The sequence below is a fragment of the Ursus americanus genome, chromosome 2 (genome assembly GCF_024610735.1).
Source record: "Ursus americanus isolate L20-20 chromosome 2, mUrsAme1.1.p, whole genome shotgun sequence".
Lineage (NCBI taxonomy): Eukaryota > Metazoa > Chordata > Mammalia > Carnivora > Ursidae > Ursus > Ursus americanus.
The window spans coordinates 86,182,740-86,207,558 of NC_142128.1; the positions used below are offsets into that span (position 1 = coordinate 86,182,740).

General features: G+C 35.3%; 1 protein-coding gene across 3 annotated transcripts in view; it reads left to right on the plus strand.

The window, feature by feature from the left end:
• Positions 1-24,819, plus strand: part of HMCN1 (hemicentin 1) — a 467,939-nt gene that overhangs the window by 393,791 nt on the left and 49,329 nt on the right. For all 3 annotated transcript variants that reach the window (XM_087858481.1, XM_045811326.2, XM_087858478.1), the window contains exons 72-86: positions 1,145-1,286; positions 2,317-2,461; positions 2,824-2,951; positions 3,261-3,417; positions 4,948-5,069; positions 5,255-5,419; positions 6,966-7,073; positions 7,508-7,645; positions 7,777-7,911; positions 11,525-11,794; positions 14,152-14,342; positions 17,799-18,012; positions 19,807-19,941; positions 20,343-20,533; positions 22,590-22,671. In XM_087858481.1, the coding sequence (XP_087714607.1) occupies positions 1,145-1,286; positions 2,317-2,461; positions 2,824-2,951; positions 3,261-3,417; positions 4,948-5,069; positions 5,255-5,419; positions 6,966-7,073; positions 7,508-7,645; positions 7,777-7,911; positions 11,525-11,794; positions 14,152-14,342; positions 17,799-18,012; positions 19,807-19,941; positions 20,343-20,533; positions 22,590-22,671 (2,323 nt within the window). The remainder of the gene's footprint in view (positions 1-1,144; positions 1,287-2,316; positions 2,462-2,823; positions 2,952-3,260; positions 3,418-4,947; positions 5,070-5,254; positions 5,420-6,965; positions 7,074-7,507; positions 7,646-7,776; positions 7,912-11,524; positions 11,795-14,151; positions 14,343-17,798; positions 18,013-19,806; positions 19,942-20,342; positions 20,534-22,589; positions 22,672-24,819) is intronic.

A 24,819-nucleotide genomic window follows, 5' to 3' on the forward strand; every position in this document is an offset into this window, starting at 1 on the left:
TGGGGTGCATATGGCCCTTCTCTTCACTACGTCTGTATCTTTGGGGTAAATACCCAGTAGTGCAATGGCTGGGTCATAGGGTAGCTCAATTTTTAACTTTTTAAGGGACCTCCACACTGTTTTCCAAAGTGGCTGTACCAACTTGCATTCCCACCAACAATGTAGGAGGGATCCCCTTTCTCCACATCCTCTCCAACAATTGTTGTTTCCTGCCTTGTCGATTTTTTGCCATTCTAACTGGCGAAAGGTGGTATTTTTAAAATCTTAAAGGATCATTATTTCCTGTAAGAAAAGTTAATTTATTAGTCATGGAGCTTTCAGTTGTAAGTGACAGAATTCAAACTCAAACCAACTTAAAATTTTTTTAAAGGCATTTATTACCTATAGTGATTGGTGAACTTAGGTTTTAGGTATTACTAGGTCCAGAGGTTCTCCCCATGTATTCAAGCATCTGTGTGTTTTCCTCTGAATCTCAACTCTGCTTGCTTTTATTCATTTATTTTTTATTAATAATAATTTTTTATTATATTATGTTAGTCACCATACAGTACCTCCCTAGTTTTTGATGTAAAGTTCCATGATTCATTACTTGCGTTTAACAACCAGTGCACCATGCAATATGTGCCCTCCTTAATACCCATCACCAGCCTATCCCATTCCACCACCCCCTCTACCCTCTGAAGCCCTCAGTTTGTTTCCCAGAGTCCATAGTCTCTCATGGTTCATTCCCCTTTCTGTTTACAGATTCAGAGCTGTCCACACATGGTGATAAGATTGCCACCAGGCTATGTCATCCTCACTACCAGATAACAATAAAAAAAAATAAAGTGTGTCTTATTCTTCAACACTTCCAACAAAGTCCTGTAGAGGGCTCTCAGGGGCCCCGTTTGAGTCACCTGCTCATTCTTGTGTATCCGGATTATTGTGGCCTGGAGAACGGGGAATATTGATTATGCCCTTGCCTTAAGCACGCTCATAGAAATAGTTCTCAAAGGATTTTGATCCGAGGATGATGGTAGGGGGAGCAGACAAAGCATACTGGAAGATAGGCAATCTACAGCTCACTATAGTTACTTTTTGATGTTATAAAGTAATGCTCTCTTCTCCTGACATTTTAATGGCAAATTTTACTTGCTAAATCCAGGCAACACCTCGAGTACGAATCCTATCTGGAGGGAGATACTTGCAAATTAATAATGCAGATCTAAGTGATACAGCCAATTATACTTGTGTGGCCAGCAACATTGCAGGAAAGACTACAAGAGAATTTATTCTCTCTGTAAATGGTAAGAAAAATTAATAATTGTTTCACAAATTAAAAATATAGCCAAGCGCATTCAAAGAAATGATAACATTTTTGTTTCTTATGGGCACACTCAGTGATTCTTGTGGTTATCTTATTTTTTGAAAAAGACAATATGTGATATTTGTATTATGGCTATATTCAAACCATATTTCAAAAAAAAACTAAAGATACATTATCTTAGAGGATAATGTATGTCCAGTTGTTACCAGTATATCCTCACATTTTGTGTCATTCAGATCAGAGCCATTGAGAAAGTCACACTAAGGTTCTGGATGACAGGTGATCCATTAATTAGTTCCCCTTTATTCATGTTGGTGTTTGAGTATACATGTACTAGACAGAGACTGCCATAGGACTGTGATTGTCTCAAATCGAAGATCTAAACATTAAAATACGCCAATATCTGGGAAGATAATACAGACTTTTCCCCATCACAGTCTCTTTTATTTTTTAATATATGAAACTTTACAGGATATTGGGTGACCCACACAACTAATACCTCTAATACTAAAATTAAAATTCAGATTTTCTACTCCCATGTGAACTCAATGATTAATGAAATACATGCTCTGAGACTTGCATGATTAATCACAGATGTGCTTTTCATTAGAAGAGCCCACTTTCTGTTCTTTATTTAAAGTGAAGTTGTTCCAGTGTTAACATTCTCAGACCATTATTTGGCCAAAGAGAAATAAGAAATATCATCTTTAATTTGCATCAGACCAGAGCTGATTTTTATTCAAGCGTCTCTCCTACAAAGCCAGATTTCACACACCGTATCAGGGATTTAAAACCTCCTTCCCCCCATCCGTGCTTTATTTTTAAACACGAAGTATCTTGAGTAAGACTTTAAGAATTAAACCCCGATTCTGTTTATACTAACCTGAATTAGCTGTAGGCAACGCTATATATTTGACTCAAAGCTAACCTTGTATTACCTCTTCAGAGTCTTATATTATTGATTATATTATTGATATGCATGAAGTTTTCCACATGCATCTTTTGTGCAGTTCCTCCAAACATAAAGAGTGGCCCCCAGAGTCTTGTCATTCACTTAAATACATCAGCTGTATTGGAATGCCTTGCTGAGGGTGTGCCAACCCCAAGGATAACATGGAGAAAGGATGGAGCTGTTCTGTCTGCAAGTCATGCAAGGTAACAATTCTGGAAAAGGATGAAAAATGTTGCAATAACTGAAATATAAATCCCTAAATCTTCTTTTCCAATGTATTATTTTGGTCTTGTTATATTTAATATTAGTTCTTCATCTTAATATGAGAATCAAATTATACTATTTTAAAAGCATAATCCCAAGTCTTATGGTGAAAACATAATGATTATAATTCATCCAAGATCACAAGTCCATCTGCTATGCACCTTTGTGGAATATCCCTTTTTTCCACCAAGGGTATTGCAAATTCCTAAAGCAGGATAAAGACTAAAAATGGATTTAACTAAGTCTTTTAAAATACTCTCAGTCAAAATGTAAATAATCAGAAATCTGATCTTTCTTGTAGGTACTCCATCTTGGAAAATGGATTCCTTCATATCCAGTCAGCACATGTCACAGATACTGGGCGATATTTGTGTATGGCTACCAATGCTGCTGGAACAGACCGCCGGCGAATAGATTTACAAGTCCATGGTAAATATACTTGTATGACCCACATCTAATCTTTGGGTTAAATGTTCTTTGATAGCCTAAACCTGTGAGATCATAAAGACCTTGATATCCTGAGCTATGTAAAGGTACCATACTCCATTGTGAATAATCAAGACCCATATTTTCTCCTCATTGTGGCTAGCACCATCACAACACCAAATTCACAGAGCCTTCTTGTGTTTGTAACTATGGAGCAAGTTACCAGTGATTAATTTCAGTCTGGCAGAAATACTTCAGATGGCATGCTATTTGCTGAATGTGTTTCCCTCTTATTTGTTGACTTTGTTTTAGTTCCTCCATCCATTGCTCTGGGTCCTACTAACATAACTGTAACAGTAAATGTTCAAACTACTCTGGCTTGTGAGGCTGCTGGGATACCAAAACCATCAATCAGATGGAGGAAAAATGGGCATCTTCTTAATGTGGATCAAAATCAGAATTCGTACAGGTAAGGAATAATTTAACTGAAAAACCCCACCTAGTTAGAAACATAATTTTAAAAAGAACTAACATTTCATCTCTATCAATGGGGACAAGCATAAAGTATGAAGAATTAGCTAATATGTAGAGAGTGTATATTTTTTTCTTAATGTGTTATTAGTTTTTCAACCTAAAGCTTTTTCTGAATTATGGGTCCAACTTTTCTATCCATAAGCCCTGTGGATGAGATCAGAGAGATCTACAAGATTAGATTCCTATTCTGCTTTATTTTTCTTAGCACCTTTTGGAATTTTATAAAAACAAAGAATGAAAATATTTGGTATAAGGGAAAAACTGTTCTGTAAAAATAATACTACCTTTAGCTATAGAATAAAAATAAAATCCTGAACCATGAAATACAACTTAGGTACTTGGTAGCATGTGTAGGGAGGAAAAACATCATTTTCTCCAATTTTTTGCATTCCTCTGGCTTTACTGCCAGTAGCTCATAATATGACAGTGTATGTTTTTTAAAAGATAACCTTTTAATCACTAGGAATTTCTGATGTTGTAAATGAGCGTCATTTCTTGTATCTCAATTACGTTAACAGATATCTTGTCAAAGGAATTGCCATAATACTAAAAACAAATGTTCTTGTAGCTCTACTTTGACAACAATCAATTCTTATACATCAGGAAATGTGAAACGAGGAGTGTTAACACTGGAAATTCTGTTGTTTCTCCTTTCTCACCCTTTTAATCTTTGGGTACTAGGAGTCTAGTGACTTGAAGATATACCCTATGTAGAAAATGTGCAGTACCATAGAATAAAAAAGCATGTCAAATGTATTCCCATTGAATCAAATCATTTTTATTCTATCAGTGCACACTTTTAAGTAAGAAAATAGATATTTTATTTAGATTTACTTTGAATAATGTATGTGTATTTACTAAACCTCTTAAACATTTGAAGTGATCCAGATCACTTTAGTTTTGAATTGGTTAGAAGTTAGGGAAAAGACTTATTGATATATGTACCATGCATCTCAAAATGTCCAACGCACATAAGGAGACATGTGAAGTAGGGCAACACATAAGACAGACAGACTTGTAATTACCCGTCTATCAATGGAAATAATCAAATACCAATCTGCAAAGGTATTGTGAAATTTAGAGGTAGTTTATGTGAAGCAGTTGAGATGGTGCCAGAATGTATTCAATGCTTAGTAAACAGTGGCTATCATCAGTGTACTCGTTTTACTGTATTTCACTTAGGAAAGCATGGTTGATCATGATATAAGCAATCAGAAAATGCAAGAGTCCCTCTTCAAACAATCCTTCTACCCAACCACTTCCTGTAAATCTCAAAGTTAAGGCTCTATTAACCCATTGCCCATAAAAAAAAAGAAAGTCTGATACGTGAAGTATCAGAGGGGTTCCTCATTTTAATACAAGGAAAGAATTCCATTTCCCTCAATTCACAGCATGGTACCATGTTGAACCAACATTTATGAAAACTGATATATAGTACATCCTTGCTCTGAAATCTTTCTTCTAGGCTCCTTTCTTCGGGTTCACTAGTAATTATTTCCCCTTCTGTGGATGACACTGCAACCTATGAGTGCACCGTGACAAATGATGCCGGAGAGGATAAGAGAACTGTGGATCTCACTGTCCAAGGTAGAACTGGCTTACTAGGTGGATTAATAGTTATTATAATGATACATTTCATCATCCCACTACTTCACAAGAGGGCTTCCTTTTCCACTTATTAACATTTACTTTCGGCGTAGAAAGAGAAAGATGTATGACAAGGCTTTGGAAACTTGTAAGGCTTGGAAATGTGTACTTTCTTATTGTTTTAGTTCCACCTTCCATAGCTGATGAGCCTACGGACTTCCTAGTAACCAAACATGCCCCAACGGTAATTACCTGCACTGCGTCAGGAGTTCCATTTCCCTCAATTCACTGGACAAAAAATGGGATAAGACTACTTCCCAGGGGAGACGGTTATAGAATTCTGTCCTCAGGTAAGACCAAGCTCAGTAATCACACATCTATGATTAGACTAATTATTAATGGATGGCCTTACCTGGCCTTTTGTTGCACCAAAATTAAAAAATAAAATGCATTCTCATTCGTAGACTTACACATCTGGAAAAAAATAGAGTGGGAAGGGGAACTAGATAAAGGGAGAGAAAAAATCTAGAAACAAAATAACAATAACTGAATATAATAAGCATGATCACTATGTGCATATTTACTAACCCTGAATTTTCACAAATTCACTGGTTGCCTTTGAGTGAACCACAGTCTTTCCATTGGTCAATAAGAATCTCCATTCATTTGACAAAGATTTAGTGTCTAAAAGAAGTTATATACTCCACTGAGTTTCTGAGGATATAAAACTAGGAGGGTTCTTGTTTTCAAGGTTTTTATAACTGAGCAGGTAAGGCTGGGTGATAAGTGCTAGGATGGATAATTTTTGAGAGTGGTAGTAGCCATCATTTATAAAATGTATGTATTGAAAGAGAAAAAAATAATTCACCTAAATGAAAATACAGGTAATTCACATTGGTGTTTTGTATTGGGAGGGTACACTAGAGATAAAGTAGCAACTAACAACCTGGGGCTTTGTGCATTTGTGCATGTTATTCTAAGAGAATTTGTTTATTTTTTCAATAGAAGGGAAATGATGGAAGATTGTTCTCAGGGTAGAACTTGGCTTCCAAAGCCAAGTGTTTTGGCTGTCTCTGAAATGTGTATAGATTGGTAGCAATTAAAATCATGACATAGAAATTAACTACCCTTCAGCACAAGGTATTGTGTTAAGGAACAACTTTCTCAAAATATTAAACAAGAGTTACCATATGACCCAGCAGCTTCGTTCCTAGGCATCTGCCCAGAAAAATGAAAACATATGTCCACACAAAGACTTGTATGCAAATGTCCATACAGCATTATTCGCAATAGAGAAAGTAGAAACAATCCATTCCATCAACTGATGAAAGAATAAACAAAATGTGGATAATCCACACACTGAAATTCTATTTATCAATAAAATGGAACAAAAATACTGGCACATGCTACAACAGATGAAACTCAAAAACCGTGCTCACGGTGAAAGAAATCAGACACAAAGGACAGCTGAATGATTGCATCTGCATGAAATGTTCAGGAAAGGCAAATATACGAAGAATAAGAAGAAATTAGTAATTGCATGGGGCTGGGAATGTGAAGTGACTGTAAATGGAATGAAATTTCTTTTTAGGGTAATAGAAATGTTCTTAAAATTAGATTGTGAGAGTTGCACAACTCTGTAAAGATACTAAAAAATCATTAAATTGTACATTTAAATGGGTGGATTTTATGGCATGTAAATTTTGCCTAAATAAAGCTATTTATAATGATTAAAAGGTACTGTGCTAGGCCCTTCAGGGGGTCCAAGTATGAGTATAAGCCAAGAAACACTGTACTAGGGATGAAAACACAAAGTCAGAGAGACATAGTTTATCGAACCAGAAAAATGGTTGCAGAAAAATGGGCAGACTATGCATAAAACTTTTTCCTTTTTAGGAGCAATTGAAATATTTGCTACTCAGCTAAACCATGCTGGAAGATATACTTGTGTCGCCAGGAATGCAGCTGGTTCTGCACATCGACACGTGACTCTTTATGTCCAGGGTATGGAAGGTCATTTAATTCATGAAAAGCTTGTTTTTTCTTCAAGTCATGTTTATTCTTAAAAGGCTGTTCTGTCTAGAGTTACGAACCACAGTAATGTCTTGGGGATATGAAAGAGGCTGATAGATATTTTTCAATAAACTAAGAAAAGCATACAGATGAAAAAATCACAAAGAACAACCCCAAAATTATTTTTTTTCTTGAACTTTTATAATCTGTTCCCATTTCTAGTCTTCTAATGGAGTTCTTCTAATGGAAACTGCCTACAGTAGCAAGACTCAAAAAAATGTAATATGGCCTATACTCTCTTTTCCCCTGAACAATCAAATCATTAATAATGTGGAAATATAAAGCTGGGCATGTTTAACCTCATGGCTACTTTTAGACAATTCTGCCACTAACTGTGCCTTTGCTTTTTCTGTTGGAACTTATAGAGTCTCCAGTCATTCAGCCTCAGCCAAGTGAACTAGACGTCATTGTAAATAATCCCATTTTATTACCATGTGAAGCAACAGGGACACCCAGTCCTTTCATTACTTGGCAAAAAGAAGGCATCAATGTCATCACTGCAGGTACCTACCACTGTTTCTATTGAGAAAATTACAGCAAATCAGTGTTTCATAATTGAGAAGTCAGTATGATTTTTTTAATGAAAAAAATGTTAATACAAATTCTTCTCACTGTGCTTTCATAACTGATATAGGCAAAAGCCATACAGTTCTTCCTAGTGGCGGCTTGCAGATCTCCAGAGCTATGAGAGAAGATGCTGGTACTTATATGTGTGTGGCTCAGAATCCAGCTGGTACAGCCTTAGGCAAAATCAAATTAAATGTTCAAGGTACCTAAATAGTAAATTTCTATGTCTTTATTATAAAGATGCTTGTAACAATGTATACCAAAGTTCATCTATCTAAAATAACGATGCTGCCGTAAGTTCACAACATTCTTAGATTATATTATCCAGTGTGTTTTTTCTGTTACCCTTATGAAGAAGAAAATTTAATGCTTGGGGGTTTGGGGGTCATTGTTTATATAAGAAAACTGAGGCATTTCCTGGTATTTAGGATTTCTATGAACTTCCATATGGTACTCTATTTCATTGTAGCACATACTTAAGGTAACTTTTAAAACCATTCTCTCCATAATGCCACATTGGATACATTATGAGACACACTAGATTCTAATATCCACTGAAAAAACAAACCATACATTTTTAAAAATCATAAACAGAAAATCATAAAACAAAAAAATTTTAATTGCAGTTAACCAACTTGATGGGAAAAATTATTCTGTAGACAAAGCAAGGTCTTTTCACATTTAACTGTTATTTTCTTGACATAATATTCGTATCTTGCATGCATTGTTTTTGTGACCTGGAAGTAGGCTCTGAGCTTCTGAATTTGCATTAGTTGATTTTGAATTTCCTTATAGTGTGATTTTCCTATGGTAAATTACTGACTGTAGTCAAGTTTACTTAACTGTGCATTATAAATCTAATTTCTTTATTTTGTTAACATTTTCTCAACAAATATTTATTGCAATAATAAGTGGAAATACATTGAACACCACAGACATGATCCTTCCCTTTTGGCGTACAGATGGAAAAAAACTAAACTACCAAGTAAACGAAATAATTATAAATTCTGACATATGCTAAACAGAAAAAAAAAAGAGGCTGAGAACAGGAATAACGGGGAAATGTGGGACCCACTTAACATTAGTGGTTAAAGTAGGCTTTAAGAAGTAGGCTTCTCTAAAGGGGTACCATTTAGGCTGAGATGTGAATGATGAGCTAGGATGAGCCATGCAAAGGTGGCAGAGTGTCCAAGGGAGAGAGAACAGCACGTGCAGTGGCCCCACAGCAGGAAGGAGTAAGGAAGGAAGCCTGGCAGTGTGGTAGAGAGTGGTGGAGAAGGAGAAGGCTGGCAAAATGTGAAGGAAGTCAGAAAAGAAGGTGGGCCAATGCATGGAGGGTCAGAAGGACCACAAATGGTTATATTTTCTTCTCTATGCAGTGGGAGACCTTTTAAGGGTTTAACCAAGATGCTTATTTGGTTTTAGGAAGATCTCATTTGCTACTATGTAGGTAATGGTTTAGAGAAGGATCAAGACTAGAGCTGGAGGAACTATTCAAGTCCTCTAAGCAGGGTGTTACAGCCTGGCTGGAAGTGAGAGTGGCTGTGTAAGTTGCAGGGGTAAATGGAAAAAGTGATGGATTTAAGATACTTCTGGAGGTATAACTGCCAGGATGACTGATGAATCAGATTTGGGAGGTTAGGCAAAGAGAGGAATTAATGATGTTTCCTGGGCTTTGGACTTGAGCTAGTGAGTGGATGATAGTGCGATGGGGGAATAGTAGTGCAAGGGGGAGAAACTGGCTTTGGAGGAAGGAAAACATAATTTCTGATTGATCCCTGTGAGATGTGGGAAACTATTAAAAATCCTAGTGGAGATATCACATTGAGTTGAATATTTATGGATTCAGAGCTTAAGGGAGAAGTATAGTGTAAGATATAAATTTGGAAGTAGTCAGCATATTTCAGTCCACAAGGCTGGATCAGAATTTGGACAGAAAAAGGGCTAAGGACAAAGCCCCAGAACTCTGCATTGTGTAAAGGTCTGAGAAAAGAGAGAATGTTGGAGAAGAATACAAAGGAACAGGCAGAGATGTTAGAGGAAAGCCGGATGGAGGCTAGGAGAGGAGAGTGTTTCAAGAAGGGAGTGGACAATTTGTTGAATGCAAGTGAGAGGTCAGTTGGATAAGAACCAGTAAATATTCATTGGCTTTGGCAACATAGAGGTCATGGAAAGAACAGTTCCGTATAGGAGGGGTTTTTCCTCCACTAATTGATTAAAATTATTGATATGAGCAATTATAGGGCAAAGAAACACATTAAATGATTAATAGCATTTCAGCATTCCAGAAGCAACCAGAGATAACTGCATGCTTTCGAGGCATGAAAATTCTGAACCAAATCTCTCTCCTTGCAGATACAGTATGTAATGGAAAGCACAAACCCAACCAAATGATGTTGGTTGATAAAAGTAATTTTAACATGGTTATTCATATTTTTTTCACAACTTGTTGATTTTATTTTACTAGTCACTATTAGTGTACTGTAAAATTTGGTCTCGGGGTGCCTGGGTTGCTCAGTCAGTTAAGCATCTGACTTCAGCTCAGGTCATTATCTCAGGGTTCTGGGATCAAGTCCCAGGACCCAAGCCCTCAGCAGGGAGTCTGTTTCTCCCTCTCCCTCAACCTCTGCCTCTCCCCCTCCCTGGTCATGCTCTCTCTCTCTCTCTTTCAAATCAATCAGTAAATAAAATCTTTAAAAATAAATAAATGAAATAAAATAAAATCCAGTCTCCATGTGGTTGACCATTTCTCCATATCCTCTGGAGACACAGCAAATAGTTCTAGGTCCCCAGGACTTGTTTGTATAGGGCATTACTTGAATTACTGGAGATCTCAGAGATCTCATTTCTGATTCCGTTTCTCAGTCAATATGTGGTAACAATGAATATTGTTTGCCTTGTTTTCCTCTTAAGCTTTCTTGAATGGGTGATAGTTTTTTTTCTTTTTGGTGGGTTTCGCCTGCACATGCTTGAAGGGATATTTTTACTGTCATTGTTAGCCTCTTCACCTTGTCACTGTCTCTGGACTTGCATTGACACGGATGGATTACCCTCTCCTTTCTTTCCTGTGTGCTTGTGGTCAGTTGTTGCATGCTTGTTCTTGATTGTTCTCTCATGATTATTTAATATTTCTTTGAGGCTCAACAAAATATCCAGACTAATACCTAAGTGGTAATCAACCTACTAGAAACATTAGGAAGAGACTGCCTTATTGTAAGCCATTCCACAGCTTTCAGAAGTAGGAAGTGTTTTATATATATAATTATTTTCCATGATCTATTCATTTATTTACTCAGTCAGTCAAACAATACTTGGTTAAATATGGCCACTGTATTTGAGACACTAAGTACTGCAGGAAAAATTTGAGTAAAACTGTCTCTAAACCATTAAATAATTTCCAAACCTTGAAGGGGTCTATTCTGAAAGTTTAAGTAGCTGAAGTGAATCACATAATATAGTATGTTAAAGAAAATGCCTCTAAAAAAAAATAAAAAAAAAATAAAGAAAGAAAATGCCTCTGTTGACACAACCTAAATTTTCTAGACATGCAGTACCTTGGGAATATATGTTTATATCCTCATTTAAAATTGATTATCATTTACATTTGTTAACTATGCAGAGAATAATTTTCTGAAAATGGCTGAAAGAATTTTCTTTTCTAGTGAAAACAAAGTATAGTGATCCTTTGATGATAATATGGTAAAGTCAATATTTCGTTTCTTTTCAGTGTGACTTCCCTTTGCTAGAGTGATACTGTCATGTGTACATGGTACATTTATGCTTTTAGGGTGAAGTTTATACTTTGTGTCTTTCAGTTCCTCCAGTCATTAGCCCCCATCCAAAGGAATATATCACCGCTGTGGACAAGCCCATCTCCCTACCGTGTGAGGCAGATGGCCTCCCACCACCTGATATCACCTGGCATAAAGATGGGCATGCAATTGTGGAGTCAATCCGCCAGCGCATCCTCAGCTCTGGGGCTCTGCAAATAGTATTTGCTCAGCCCGATGATGCCGGCCAGTACACGTGCATGGCAGCTAACGTGGCAGGATCGAGCAGCACGAGCACCAAGCTCACTGTCCATGGTAGGTGATTGAACATTAATTATTTCAATCTGCTACATTGCCATGGCAAAGACAAAAGACCACTGAGAAAAAAATATGATGAAAGTCAAAGCCAAGCAAAACCAGCAATCCAAAGTGGGGTGTGTGTGTGTGTGTGTGTGTGTGTGTGTGTGTGTGTGTAGGTATACTTACCCTTTCTAATATGCAGGCTCTGATTAGTTGTGTAGTCAAAAGAAAGGCTATGATGATGTGTGTGTGAGAAAGAAAGAGAGATTTTATTAAGAAACCCCAAAAAATTAATGTGTTGCCAATAATCCCCTCATATTGTGATTATTAGTATTTATACTTTGGCTGTAGATCCCACTTATGGGATCCACATGTGTTTTGTGACTATTCTGCTTACTTCTCAACTTGCAAATGATCTTCACTCAAAACTAATCTATGAGCTACATTATATAGTGTGAAACTAATGAGAGTTAGAAATCTATTCGATTTATTATTTTAAGGTAGCAAAATATTTACAAGTGTATTTTTATAATAGAAAAATCTTTTTTTCTTTGTAGTCAGACAACTAACAAAATAAGGATCAGCATTGAAATATTTTCATTGTTATTGTGTATTTTAAAGATAAAATGCCCATTAATATCAGTGTGAGGACACAATAAGTCAATTAAACTCTTTCCAACTACTATTTTCAGAGGTAACTCTTTTAATGATGAGTCTCTGATTTTTCCTTTTTAAAAAAATTTGTGAAAGCTGTTTTTATCCTCCAGCTGTGTTTGAATTTCCTATGACTTCATAGTTGAAGTGATGATTTCAAGCAGACACAATTTTAATTGAATAAAGAAATAATACCCCAAATTTTAAATCACCATGTATGAGTTTTTTAAATACTTTCCCTGGTTTATACCTGCTTTCAGTTCATATAATTGAACTAATTAATACACATTAGTTCTTTAGCCTCAAATAAATAATACTCCTTTTTCTCAAATTTGTGCAAAGTTTACCAAAATTAACCAGATACTAAACAACAAGTCAATCATTAATATGATTTAAAAATAAGGCCACGATTCCTGTTCACATTCAATAAAGCTAAACATGTGTAATAAACTTTTAATGCCAAAACCCAACCCCAGGCAAATTTAAAAATACCATTCTAGTTAACAAGTAGGTCAAAGAATATGTTCTCATTTTCATACTATTTAGAAAATGATAAAAATAAGGACACTATATATCAAAATGTGTGGTGCGTGGGCCAAAGTTAAAATCAAATGTAAAATCATAACCTTAAAATTTTCATTTTGAAAAAGAAGGAAATAAATGTACTAATGTTGCAACTTCATCACCACTGGTAAAATTGAAATATCAACCCCCAGGATAATGAAGATGATAAAAATACAGTACAAATTAATTAAAAATGAATCAAATATTTACAACATACCATTCAGCAAAATAGATTTTTGTGTTTTCCCTATTGACTGTCTGTGTGTATAATCATTCATACATGGTTTATATTACTCATATAATCAAAAAAATAATTTTTGCTGAATACAACTTTTGTCCTGTCACTTTTCAGAATGTCATTTAAATTGATCTATTTCTCACTGATATGTTTGAATAATTCCAAAAGTTATAGTTTTTGGAGGGGAGTGTATTTTACTTTTTGAGCCAAGTATTCTTAGCAGTTTTCAGCCTTTTCTTTAGAAGTAAATACCTTAGTTCCAAGTCCACTAAGGTATTTGTTATTATATTTAAATAGTCATTTGATCTTTCTGTATTGCCTAAATTCCAGTCCAGAAAGTATTTGCGTAGAGTTCTGAAATCACTATAAAAATTTCCTCTATGGTGGTATAAAAGCTGAATTAAATGTCTTGACCTGGTTTTACTTGCATTTGTTGTTATACGTTAAATACTGGAATAATTTTTTTTTTTCTGTAGCACGTTGTGGTATTCAATATGGGGTGAGTGTTGTGTAGACTGGTGACTTTTATTTGCTTGTTCTCACAATATGTGTGTGATACAAATCCAGTGATTATTCAACTGTAGAAGCATTTTTGTATTTTGTTGCTCTAGTCTGTTTTACTTCACTGCAATAAAGCATAAGAAACTTAAGTAAGAGAAAGTTAAGAAGCCAAATAAAATCTAAAGATTTCTAATCTAGTTCTACATCATTTGCTTAGAAACTGATAGTGAATATATTCAATAAGTTCAAATCCATTAGAGTTCTTGCTATAGCTATTTTACTATTTTATTTTATTTTACTATTTCCAGCGAATTTATCCTCAAAAGAGTCTTTTTTGTCTCAGTATTCTGTGTGAATAAGGATATTATTGAACTCAACACCCTGAATGACTATCTTTTTTTAAAACTCTTCTTAGTACCTCCTAGAATCCGAAGTACGGAAGTACACTACACGGTCAATGAGAATTCAGAAGCCGTTCTTCCATGCGTGGCTGATGGAATCCCCACACCAGCAATTAATTGGAAAAGAGACAATGTTCTTTTAGCTAACTTGTTAGGAAAATATACTATTGAACCCTATGGAGAACTTATTCTGGAAAATGTTGTGGTAAGTTTAATAGATGTGAATAGATACTTAAAACCAGACTGGTAATTCACCCTTTTACTTTTAGTAACTTAGCCTGGAAATATATTCTTTAATAATGAAAGAAAAATACTCTTATAAATTCAGGCCAAAAAATGAATTTTACACGTTTCATTTTATGGCCCAGGTCTAAGAATAATATTTAACAGATAGTAGAAACTCATAAATGGCCTCCTTCTACAATTATTTTATTTTTGTGGAAATTCGTTTATCAGGAAAAATTCTAAGTACCTCTGTTATAGTCCATGCTTGTAACCATGTACGGAAATGATTAGAAGAGTGGAGATATAAGAATATCTGATGCGTTATTAAGCAGATATGAAAAACAGTTTTTCTATTCTTTCCAGGATTTTGAATAACCCTTTCTAATCATTAACAAGGAAACTAAAGTCTTAGGGATCCATGCAAGCTAAGGTTTTTGAATAGTCTTAGGTGGTACTTACCCAGTCTACAGAATAGTAGCTATCAGCAGCATCCCAGTTTTTCAGTGGTAGCCCACTGGAGAAGAATGTGTATCTATGTATACTACCTGACTTTTAAAAAAATTTCTTGTGTGGTTTGAGAGCATCAATACTTGGCACCAGATACGAAACGTGATTAGAATGTGAATCACTTTCAGAGCTTTCGTGCATATCTTATTCCTATTCCTTGTCCTTCAGAATACCTAAACTTCATTACAAAATCTTTGTGGAATTAAATTTGAACAAATTAAAATAATAAAATTGATTACATTCACTTTAATAGTGTAAATTCAGCCATTAGCCAGACTCCTGGGATTATCCGGTAGGTAACCCTAGTGATTGGCTGTGTCACTAGGGCCCTAACTCAACCACATGTGCCAGCAGAAATTGTCTTTATTCAAATCGGTTATAAATGTGCCATTATTTTATGTACCACAAAGAAAGAAAAAGTATAGTTAAGTAAACTAGAGAAGGCCATCAGTTTTTAAGTTGTATCCCAGTTTCAGGGATATTAAAAGTTAAAAATATGAATTTTAGAATTGATAAAATAAGGATAAATTTGTTCGTTTAAGCCAGTAAATATCTTTAGTGGGATTACCCCCGGGCTCAGGAATGTTGAATTTGGGCCCTTTATTACACTTGTAGACCGGAAGGAATTAAATGAGAAAGAAAAGTTTAGACTTTTAGTGGGACAATGACTCAGATATGTTTAAAAAAATAGCAATAAAGTAGTTTATAAATACCAGATGGACTCAAATGATAAGTAGAAATCTACCTGTGATTTGTATATGTATAATCCAGATTTTTAAGTGCTTCACTTTCATAAAATCCTTGATTTTGAGCTTAAATTGTTATAACCTGAGAATTTAAGAAGAGCTAAATGGTTTGGAGGTGGGGAGACCTTTACAGAGAATATAATTTATTCCTGTTTGCCCTTTAAAAAAAAGTATGCTTCCAACCAAATTTAGATTATATCTACTAGTAGTGATTACAATTTTTATGCTACATTTCCAAGCAATTCTTTAATGTTTCATTACAAAAAAAAATATTCTCAAACTTTTAAAAAAGAAGGAAAAGTCTGCAATGGGACATGATGCACTCAGAAGCATTCAATCATTAATTCAACAAATATTTATTGAATACCTTCTGTGTGACCAGCACTGATTTATGCACTAGTAATACATGAGGGAACAAAAGACAAAGATCCTTGCCTTTATGCAGTTTATTTCTGGAGGAGGGAGATAGACAATAAAAAATAATAATACATAATATATCCAATAATAATAAACAATGTGTACAATAAGTCAGAAGAAAATAAAAAGAACAGAGTAAAGGGGATCAGAATTTGGAGGAGTACTGGTTACATTTTTTAAAAGGATAGTCAGGGTAAATCTCCTTTGGGAAGGGGACATTTGAGAAAGACTTAAAGGAACTGAGTTAACCAAGCAAATATCTGGGGGAAGAGCATGACAGGCAGGTAAAACTGGGATGTTCTTCTCTCAGATATCTAGACAAAAGAACTTAAGGTGGGAAACGCCTAATATATTGAAGGAAGAGGAGACCAGTAAAAGCAAAGAAGAAAAAGAACAAGAAAAGAAAGAAGAAAGAAAGAAAGAAAGAAAGAAAGAAAGAAAGAAAGAAAGAAAGAAAGAAAGAAAGAAAGAAAAAGAAAGCAAGCCAGATCATGTAGTAGCTTGTAGATTATAATAATTTTGCTTTTTACTCTAAATAAAATTAGAATCCATTGCAAGTGTTGAGCCTGGGATCAATGTTACCTGCCTTATGTTTTTGCAATACTATGTTGACTATTGTAATGAGCAGAGGCAAGGGTAGAAGCAGAAAAGACCTGTTGGGAAGATGGTTTGGAGTCTGAGGAGAAATTATGTTAACAGAGAAGGGGAGGGAAGTGGCTGGATTCTGCATATACTCTGAAACTAGGATTTCCTAGCTAGATTGCCACTGGAGTGTGAAAAAGAAGAGTACAGATGATTGAGATGCCTGAGAACAAAAGGCATTAACAACTGGAAGGACAAAGCCATCAACTGAGATGATGAAGGCTACAGATGAAACAAGATGGTGAAAGGGAAATTGGGGGTTTAGTTTTGGACATGAGTTTGAGATGTGTTTTGGACATACAAGCAGAGAGGTGAAAATGGGAAGTTCGATGTAATTGGAGTTTGGAAGAAAGATCTGGGCTGCAAATACTGGTACTCATCAGCATGTAGATAGTATTTAAAGCCATGAGACTGGATGACATCACTAAGGAACCAAATGCAGATAGAGAAGAGGACCAAAGACTGAGCCCTCTTGCATGCCCACATCAAGACGTTAATATTGAAGGGAAACAGGAAAGAGAGATGGAGCAACCAGTGAGGTAGGAAGGAAACAAGGAGAAGGGGGTAACCTGGAAGCCGAGTGAAGACATGGTTTTGAAGAGATGGGGTGTCAAATGATGCCGTTCCAGTACATCTAGTAAGATGAGTGCCAAGACTGGCCGTTGCATTTATCAAGTGAAACTTCAGAATTGCAGGTAGTATTGCCCATCCACTCTCCGTTTCCTTTGATAATTGTGGTGGTCTTCAGTCCACATTACCAAGAGAGCCAGCTATGCTGTCAAGATGCTACCAACCTTTGAAATTATGTGCTCTTTATCTGTACATTGTGGAGCTGCAGTACACTTGATGTGTAGTAAACTTTAGAACTTTTGTAAAGTTTTCTGAGATCTTATTACTATAAAATGCTATAGTTCTGTAGAGTATGAGCTTTTGTTTCAACTCCTATACATTTTAAATTATGTTATCCAAAAGCTGGCCAGTTGGCTCAGACTACAAGATGGAAATTTAAACTGTCTTTAAATAAGAGTGCTCCTTTGGGAACCAAACTATGCAATTTTATGTATTTTATGGAATATGATGTAAAATTATGTAATTTTAAACACTATGATCTTTCTTTATTTAAGCCGGAGGATTCTGGCACCTATACCTGTGTTGCTAACAATGCTGCAGGGGAAGACACACACATGGTCAGCCTGACTGTACATGTTCTCCCCACTTTTACTGAACTTCCTGGAGATGTGTCATTAAATAAAGGAGAACAGCTACGATTAGGCTGTAAAGCCACTGGGATTCCATTGCCCAAGTTAACATGGACTTTCAATAACAATATTATCCCAGGTTGGTAATTCAATTTTTAAGTAAATAAATATACCCATAAAGAACTCTAAACCAATCTCCATTTGCTTCAGCTGCGGGCATTGATTGAAAAGTTACATGAAGAGGTGGGGCACCCGGGTGGCTCATCAGTTGAACATCTGACTCTTGGTTTCAGCTCAGGTCATGATCTTAGGGTATGGGATAGAGCCCCACTTCTGGGCTCTATGCTAAGCAGGGAGTCTGCTTGAGAGATTCTCTCTCTCCTTCTTCCTCAGACCCTCCCCCCATGCTCGCTCTCTCTCTCTCAAATAAATAAATAAACTCTAAAAAAAAAAGTTACGTGAAAAATGGATTGCTTTAAGTTCTGTAAAATGTATACCTTTACCTGGATTTTACCCTATACCCAGTATATATGGTTTTTTTTTCATTCTTTTGAAGGATAAGTTAATCACAGGACCATATGTGACAGGATATTCGTAGACATTTTTACCTTAAAATAATCTCCTTCCCCCAGGAGAAGACAATATTGTATACACAGGTACCTAAACTTATCCTCCCTGATAAATGGATTAAGGTGGCTACTGTTGTAAAGATTCACCTAATTTTACAGAGGAGCGCTCTGCTTCTCACTGTATGAATTAACATCTATTAACCTCTCTTATAATGTAAGTCAATTATGTAGAAAATTTTTGGTCACTGTGTGCACTACATGTTAAAGTAGTACCTGGAACCCAGAAGCACTCATCTGTGGGAGGACACGTGTCTCCTTATTTGTTAGACTTTGTCATCAGCACAAAGATGTTATCAGTTAATAAGAAGTTGTCATACCCAAAATTGAATTCTGAAATACTGCACTATTAGCATTTAATAGATGTCTTCCTAGAAAAGAAATAGTAAGCTTGAATTCTTCTATTATAAAGATTTATGTTAATGACTGAAATTCATCAACTGTATTACCTTAGTAATAATAATATACCTCCCCAAGGAAAAATAAAGTCTAAAAAATCTAATCAGTACTGTTTTCTGACACTGTAATACTAATTCAGCTATTTAAATTTTTAAAGCTTGATTTTCCACTTAATATTCAACAGTATGAAATCTTTTGAAATAATTTGAATGGGGGAAAGTATGCTAGGTAAACACACTAACATAAATAGGTATTTGCGGGTCTAATCAGAAACTTATTTAGTATAAGTTGTTTGAGGATTAGCATGTTTACCTTATTCTCGATTCCAAATATTATAACTACCTTTATAAATATTTATGTCATCACCATTTATGGAGAAATTTAAATTATTACAAATTTAATCATGTTGTTATTATTACCTAACTAGTATATGTTTTCATGATTTCCCCTCTGACTTGCCAAGTCCGTTGAATTACAACTGAAAAGGTTTTCATGTTTTTTATGTAAATTGTTTGGGAGGAAAAGAGGTGGTGAGATAAATGAATTGGAAAATGTCATACATCTGAATGAAAGATTTTTGAAACCCAGAGAGTATGAGCCAGATTTAGGCAACACTTTGAGATGAAAGGTGTACTTTAAATCTAAAATAATTTTAAAAGATGTTTATTTTCATTCTCTTTTCCTGTTCCTTCTGCTGTTTTTCATTCTTCAAACAAGTGCCTAGAGACATGGCAAATAGCTCAGGGGAAGAAATCTGTGGAAAAGGCTCTCCCCTCCAATATCATGATGAGGTCCCTAGTTCAATTGCTGACCAACTCATAAATCCAACCTGCAAAATATTGAGCTGTTGTGATTGTTTTCTTAGTTACTGAGAGGAATTTTGTCGTTTCCTGACTTGTTTCTTTCAGCCCACTTTGACAGTGTTAATGGACACAGTGAGCTTGTTATTGAAAGAGTGTCAAAAGAGGATTCAGGTACTTACGTGTGCACTGCAGAGAACAGCGTTGGTTTTGTGAAGGCAATTGGATTTGTTTATGTGAAAGGTAGGTAAGCATGCTCTATCTTTAATTTATCATTTATTTATAATGAATAGTTTGCATTTTGCTTCCTTATTATGTAGTAATACACTGTAACTTCAGTTTATTAATCCATCTAGTCCTGTTTCACAGATGTGCAAATTCATAAGAAATAAAAAATTACCAACGTTCAACTCAAAAGTAGGTAAGCAAAGAGATCATTTGGTATAAAACAGAATTATCTGCTTAGATGACTGTAACTAATCAAATTATCTGGTTGATTAGCATGAGCAGTTGATTCTGAAAATTCATGGGGTTCAAAAGTGGCTTCTCCTTTCACTAAATTGTCTCTCTAAATATTAGGTCAAAATCACAAAGAAATGATCAGAGCTTCCTTTTACTTACAATTATCTGTTGCTGTTTCCCAGAACCTCCTGTCTTCAAAGGTGATTACCCTTCAAACTGGATTGAACCACTTGGTGGTAATGCAGTCTTGAATTGTGAAGTGAAAGGAGATCCTGCCCCAACCATCCAATGGAGCAGGAAGGGGGTGGATATTGAAATTAACCACAGAATCCGTCAACTGGTCAATGGCTCCCTGGCCATTTATGGCACTGTAGTAAGTCACACTGAAATTATTAATGGGCACTTTAAACTCCACAATTAATGCCTCTCTATAGACACCATGAATGAAACAAATTTCTCTTGCATTCCTAATTAAATCATAAATTCTGAGGGACACCTGGGTGTCTCAGTTGGTTAAGTGACTGCCTTTGGCTCAGGTCATGATCCCACAGTGCTGGGATCAAGTCCCACATTGGGCTCCTTGCTGAGCAGGGAGCCTGCTTCTCCCTCTATCTGCTCTACCTGCTGCTCCCCCTGCTTGTGCTCACTCTCTCTCTGAAACAAATAAATAAAATCTTTTTTAAAAAATCATAAAATCTGAATCAGTGGGTTTTTATGAAAAACTGAAACAGTGGTTCAAATTGATTATTTTTAGCCTTTTCAAAGAAATACAAGCAACAAAATAACTCTGCTGCTTTGTTCCCATTGATCTATTATTATTTAGCATCATTAGATAACTTCCTCAAATTTATATTAGAGCAAGGAAATTGAAGAATTATAAACACAATTACAAATAAATAATAGGGCAGCTTTCACCACTAAGCCGATAACAATTTCAGGCTTTCCAAAAGCTTCAGTAATTCAGAAAATGAGTGTTGCTTTAAGTTATTCTAATTTTGGGGTGAAGTGAATGAGATATTTTATCTTAAAATTTCTCAACTAGATTACATATGGGTAATTTTTTATCACATTGTTGAATTAATTGAAATAATAATTAAAATACAATATTTAATCACCTAATCCAGTGAATCACTCTTAATCTTTCATTCTCCTGGGTTTTATTTCACCATGAGATGTTGTTCCTTGTCCTTTAAATTTTGAGATGATTTCTACCTTTAGCTGCTGTAACATTAATAAGACTTAGATTTCTTCATTACCATGTTCCCCCTTTTCCTCTACACAAGTATTACTACTTTTGAAGTCCTTGGTACTTCTTCTAATACCACCAATGTTAATACTAATACTAATTATTTTTACCATACAATTTCAGATTCTTAAATATTTATCTCCAACCCTGAAACTCTTCCAAGTTCCATTTACAGTTTCTCATTGAAAATTTCCATCTGGATAATACATTGACACCTGCAATTAAACATCTGTCTTTCTTCTCCCACCCTCCTCTACTTCCTGCAAGTCAGTTCTCCTTTCTGACTTCGTGTTTCTATTAATGGATTCTCCTATTCACAAGACTTTTAGCAAAATTTGTGGCTCTAATTAGTCACCAAATCTAACCTCGCGGAGTACTTATTTTTTATACCATATATCTATAAATTTGTGACTTATATTCTGTGATTTATCATTATCAGTAAGTTAGTTTTTCCTTTCACTCCTGAAGTTCACGCTGTCTAGATAGGGACCACCCTTAATTTTTTTTAAATAACCCCCATTAGAAAGGTCTCAGTGTTTGTTAATTGTCCTCATTATTTTAATGCTTTTTAAGGTATCTGAAATAAGGGGGCCCCTGGGTGGCTCAGCCAGTTGTGTCCAACTCTTGATTTCAGCTCAGGTCATGATCTCAGGGTTGTGAGATCAAGTGCCACGTTGGGCTCCATGCTGAGAGTGGAGTCTGCTTTAAGATTCTCTCTCTCCTTCTCCTCCTCCTCTCTCTCTCTAAAAAAGGAAGGAAGGAAGGAAGGAAGGAAGGAAGGAAGGAAGGAAGGAAGGAAGGAAGAGAAGGAAAGAAGAAAAGAAAAAAGAAAAGAAAAGAAAGAGAAAAGATATCTGGAAGAATAGCATAGGCATTTTTCTTCAGTGAGATAATTTTGGATAGAAGATTATAAAAAATGTTATTTTTATTTCAGTTGCCTAGCAATTATTATTCCCAGAGAGCAATAATAGGCTGTTTTGAAAACATTTAGGCTGGGAATTTTTTTTCTTCTTCTTTTTCTTTTTTTTTTTAACCTATTTATGAAGTTAAATATATGTAGTTCTGTCTACTTCCATGAAAATCCCTTCCAAAAATGAAATTTTATAGGAGCCTCATAGTGAAAAAAGTTATTTGCCCTGCTCTGCAGGCTCACGTTTTTATAAAACACTGCTTATTTCCATAGAATGAAGATGCTGGTGATTATACATGCGTAGCTACCAATGACGCTGGGGTGGTGGAGCGCAGCATGAATCTGACTCTGCAGAGTAAGCTGCTTTATTCAACTCTATGTAAACACCTGATTGGAGGAATGTTGCCTAATGAGGAATGTTCATTTTCTTTAACTTTATAGCAAGTGTATTATCAGTAGCTTTCAGAGTGTATGTAATTTAGTTTTCTTCTGCTGATAGAGCAATTTTTTATAAAGCACAAGATTGATACAGTTTTGGATAGATACTTTTTCTGTTTTATCTAACACATGCAGTTCAAGATTGTGGTTGCTTGGCGGCAGAGCTTTCTGTCGGTTTGCAATATATTCAATCAAGTACCCTTCACATAGTTTACCGTGGTTCTGGTAATGTGCTTACAAAAACATCATTTTGTGGCACTTTAAAAATATGTATTAAAAGTAAAGACTAAAGTAAATGAATTCAAATGTCCTCTAGGTTGATTGCTATCAATCGTCCATGAAATAATTATGTGTTCTGGGCAGGACTGTCATGCTCATCATGAGGCACCTCGGTATAAGCAGTCAGGAGGACAGTCTCCAGAACCGCTTCAGGATTGACCTGAGGATAGCATCATTGGGTTGAGAATTTAAGTGAACAGACTTATTTTGTGAATAGGCTCAGTATTTAATGGGAAAAATTTATGTTTTCTTCATTCACTTTTGAGAAAAGCTGTAGACTAGCATTTACTAACAGTTATTTGCTAAACTACTATTATCTAAGACTTTAACTTTTTAAAATTTAGCAGTTAATAATAGATACTTAGTAAATATCCAAGACAGTGTTTCCCCCCCAGCTTTATTGAGGTGTAATTGATAGAACTGTATATATTTAAAGTGTACAATATGAAAATTTGATATACATATACACTGTGAAATGATTGCCAACAATCAAGTTTATTAACACATCCATCACTTCGCAGTTACCATTTTTTGGTTCTGATTGTTTTGGTGAGAACACTTACGATCTACTCACTTTACAAGTTTCAAGGATACAGTACAGTATTATTAACTGTAGTCACCATGCTATACCTTATACACTCAGAACTTATTCATCTTATAAGTGAAAGTTTGTATCCTTTGACCAACATCACCCATTTACCCCAATCTACTCTGTTTTTGAATTCAACTTTTTTTTTTTTTAGATTCCACATACAAGTGATATACCATACCCTATTTATCTCTGTTGACTTAGTTTACCATAATGCCCTCCAGGTCCATCCATGCAGTAGCAAATGGCAGAATTTCCTCCTTTTTATTGCTGGATAACATTCCATCATACATATATATACTCATTTTCCTTATCCATTCATCCATCACCAGACACTTAGGTTGTTTCCATATCTTGCTAAGACAACGTTTTATTAAAGTACATATTTATTAAACAATATTGCCTTGTGAGATGTTATTAGGAAAAAATTAGAGTTCCATGTTTGAACAAGTCTGAGAAAAAATTGATTAAACCAAGTTCATTCATTTATCAAATATATAAAGAGCACCTACTACATGCCAAGTCCTGCTTAGTTGCCAAGTTTCTTTACCACAGATCTTTCCTGAAATGTTAGTATGTTGATGTGTTATAACTCAGCAAGAGAAGGGTATAATATGCCATGTTTCCCAAATAAATGTTATTTTCATGAAACTTTCCTCCCCTCTTTGTTGGGTGAATGTAGGTAGGGCGTCACAATAATTAATCTCTCCTGGAAGAGTGTTCCTCTGATCTGGTTTATGAAAGGCAGCATTAGATTAGTTTATTTACATGTACTGACAATAAGTTGATTCAAGTACATGAGGCATATAAAAACCAAAATGTAATTTGTTTAAAATCATAATTAAAGCACCAGAAGCAATGTTTTCATTTAGATAAAGTACTCATATTTAACTGATCATTATGTGACTGGTAGAATTAATTCAACCATGAAAGATGTACATATGGAATTTTATTGTTGAGTTAATTTATAGCCTTATGGGCAATTGGAAATGTTCAAATATGGTATTGAAGTTAAGATTCTGAGTTTTATTTGACACTTTCTTTGACCATAGTAGAAGGAAAACATGAGCTCATTTAGTCATTATGTTATCTTTACGTGTTGAATGATTAATCTGAGTCATTTAATTTATTCAGCAGCAGTTTATTGAACACACAATATAATCTGAACGCTGGGAGAGAAGTAAAAGCCCCAGCCCT